Genomic DNA, 3,377 nt, shown 5'->3' on the forward strand with positions numbered 1-3,377 from the left:
AATCTTCTAATCTATCCATAAGGCCCCATTGCATTCCTCTTCTTTTTCCCTTTACGGTTTCCCTCATTACTGTATCTATTACGAGAAGAAAAATAAGAGGCGACAGAATACATCCCTGCCTCACTCCAGATTCTGTTTCAAAGGGTTCTGTGACATCTCCTTCATGAATAACTTGACTCTTGTATTGTCGATATGACTCCTGGATTATCCTTATTATCTTAAGTGGTATTCCAAATTTCTGTAATATTTGCCACATTTTTTCCCTTGTTATAGAATCAAAGGCTTTCTCAAAATCTACAAAGATGGTATACAATCTAGTATTCCATTCTATACATTGCTCAATGATTATCCTTAATGTACAGATTTGATCTGTGCAGGATCTACTAGAACAAAATCCTGCTTGCTCTCTCCTAATCTTGGCTTCTACTTTATCTTGAATACGATTTAATATAACCCTAGTTAGTATTTTACTTGGGACCGAAAACAGCGTGATTCCTCTCCAGTTATTACAATTTGTCATATCGCCTTTTTTGGAATTTTTATTATAAGACCCCTTTTCCAATCTTCTGGCATTTTCTCTTTTTCCCAAATTGCCTCGAACACTTCATATAATATTTCTGCCGTCAAGTTCATATTTACCTTCAAAATCTCTGGTGGAATTTTGTCTATTCCAGATGCTTTCCCATTCTTTTGTTGCTTAAGTGCTAGTTTGATTTCCTGAATTGAAGGAGGAAGGTCTGAAATTCTCATCTCTGTACGCTCTTCATTTTCTTCAGTTTCTTCAGCCTTACTCTCTATTTCTCTCGTTCTGTCATTTTCTCTGATGTTCCTATTTAATACCTCTTCAAAGTGCTCTTTCCATCTCTTCATTTGTTCTTGTTTATCCGTTAACAGCCTGCCATTCTTATCCTTGACTGGTATATTTTTCTTAAATTGTCGCTTTGATAGTAAGCGTGTTGTTTGATAAAGTTGTTTTAAATCACCCTTACTTGCTGCTTCCTCTGCTACTCTTGCTTGCTGTTCTATCCAATTGCGTTTATCATTTCGAGCACTCTTCTTCACTTTTCTATCAAGATCTTTATATTGTCTTTGTAGCGAACTCTTTTGGGTTCTTGTTTTTGCAGTGTTTAATTCTTCCTTCTTCATTTTTCTAGCTTTAATTTTATCCCATGTGCTCGTTGACATCCAGTCTTTCTGATTACTTTCCCTATATCCTAAAATGTTTTCACTTATTTCTATCAAATTAGTTTTGATCTTTTATTTTCTCTCTATTGTATCCTCTTCTCTTTCTTCTATATCTTCACCTTGCTCCATTTATAAACCTTCAAACCTGTTCCTAAGTTCCAATACAAATGTATTTCTTGTATCTTTATCATTTAACTTTTTCAAATCAAATTTCTTTCCCATTTTTAAAAACTTTTTACATGCTGCCATTATACGAAGTTTAAAGACTGCAATTACCAAGTGGTGATCACTACCAATATCGGCTCCTCTTTTACTTCTTACATCTAGAAGGTATCTTCTCCACTTACGGGTAATGCAAACATGGTCAATTTGATTTTCTGTCACATGATCAGGTGATACCCATGTCACTTTATGGATATCTTTGTGGGGAAAAACAGTTCCACCTATGATCAGGCCATTTTCTGCACAAAGGTCAACAAATAACTGGCCATTTTCATTCATTTCCCCCAGTCCATGTCTACCCATAATATGCTCTATTCCTTCATTATCTGATCCAATTTTTGCATTTATATCTCCCATCAAGATGCATATGTCTTTCTTATTATGAACTAGTACTTGGTGCAATTTTGAATAAAAATCCCTTTTTTCAGTTATGTCTGAAACTTCTGTTGGGGCATAGCATTGTACTATTTTAATGCTTCTCACCTTTGCTTTGAACTTCGCAGTTATAATTCTTTCAGAAACAGGGTTCCATTCCAATAAGCTTTTCTTTGCTATCTTACTCAAGAGAATACCTACACCATCCCGATGTTGTCCTCCTCTTCTCTTCCTGAATATAGGAATGTAAATCCGTCTTTAGTTCTCATCTCTCCAAATCGTTTCCATCTTGTCTCACTGATCCCCAATATGTCCAACCTGTAGGCCTGCATTTGGGCTACTGCTTGCTGAAGTCTACCACTCTCTCTTAAAGTTCTCACATTCCAACACCCAATTCTCGTTTTCCCTTTCATGCCAAAAGTCGTCATCTTAGAGTCAGTCCGGCTATTCTTCGCGGATGTTTCTTTAATAGTGAAATTTAAGGTGTGCGGGTTATTAACCCACAGCACCCGATCTTGGTGATAGGGCTGCTACCTAGACCTCCAAGCAGGACGATTTTCTGTAGGGGTTTTCTCCCTTAACCTTTGAAGATCTCTCTTCACCACAAGGCAGTGGTTTTCTCTTCATTACTCCCAAGAGAATGGGTTGCCTCTTCCGCCGTTTGCGCCGTACCGAAGGATTCCTTCGCCGCATCTGCCGTTGAGGACTTCGCCGTAACCCTGGCAAGGGGCCCTTACATGGTACTATCAGCCGGAGCCAGCTGAACCATGGTTTTTTAAAGAGGTGTTACTCCTCTTGGTTCATCCGCCTCCTCCGCCGTTGAGATGATCGTCCATCTTCTTCCGCCTTTGGAGCCGTTGACTAATAGGTTGCTTCTTAGTCTGGCTCCTCTTCACTAGCCTGCCCGGCCTGGGAGACCCTGCCAGTAGCTATGCTACCGCCGGTATAGCCTAGTGAATCATCAGAGCACGCAAGCCCCACCACCAACTACAAGGTCCTGCAACCACTAGGTATACTTATAATTGGACATTAATTGCTTAAAATCTGATTTTGTTATCTAATGCAACACAAACACAACGCCATTTTAAGTTAAACACTAAAGTCAAACTGTAAGAAAATTTCATTAGCCAGATGAATGCACGAGATAAATGAGACTCACTGCAGGTTCTATTGGTAGGTTTTGGATTGGATTCGCTAGGTCTTTGGAGTAATAGGAATGTTTGATAGATTTATTTGGTTTATTTTACTTCGCATTTCTGCCACTTTTAGCTAATCGCGAAGATGAGGATGAGTGATGATATGATGGAATTGATGGACACTCACAAATAACACCCTATGCCCAGGCCGGGTTTCGAACCTGGGACCTCTGGCGTCATAGCGCACTATGCTAACCCTTCTGCCACGGAGACCGGCGAGGCGGGAATGTTTTTTGGATTTTCTTTTTAGATTCAAAAATCTGTGAAGCGCATGCTTTTGTTTACATTTAAGTTCACTTTTTCACATAAACAAGAAATTTACATGTCACCTTAAAACACACGCATGTATCTGCATTTAATACTATTCCATATGAAAATAAACCTTGGCCGGCTCTTCAA

The 3,377-nt window shown here is 39.0% G+C and overlaps 1 protein-coding gene across 1 annotated transcript; it reads right to left on the bottom strand.

Moving 5' to 3' along the window:
- Nucleotides 1-516: 516 nt before the first annotated feature.
- Nucleotides 517-1,146, bottom strand: LOC145990473 (uncharacterized). Its single transcript, XM_083126167.1, has one exon. It carries the CDS (start codon nucleotides 1,144-1,146, stop codon nucleotides 517-519), a length of 630 nt encoding a protein of 209 aa, XP_082982293.1.
- Nucleotides 1,147-3,377: the final 2,231 nt, after the last annotated feature.

This window comes from Lepisma saccharinum, chromosome 7, assembly GCF_977018435.1.
Source record: "Lepisma saccharinum chromosome 7, izLepSacc3.1, whole genome shotgun sequence".
Lineage (NCBI taxonomy): Eukaryota > Metazoa > Arthropoda > Insecta > Zygentoma > Lepismatidae > Lepisma > Lepisma saccharinum.

Bases quoted from the DNA above. Each gene is read 5' to 3' on its own strand.
- LOC145990473 (XM_083126167.1), bottom strand. From the start codon at position 1,146: ATGAAGAAGGAAGAATTAAACACTGCAAAAACAAGAACCCAAAAGAGT.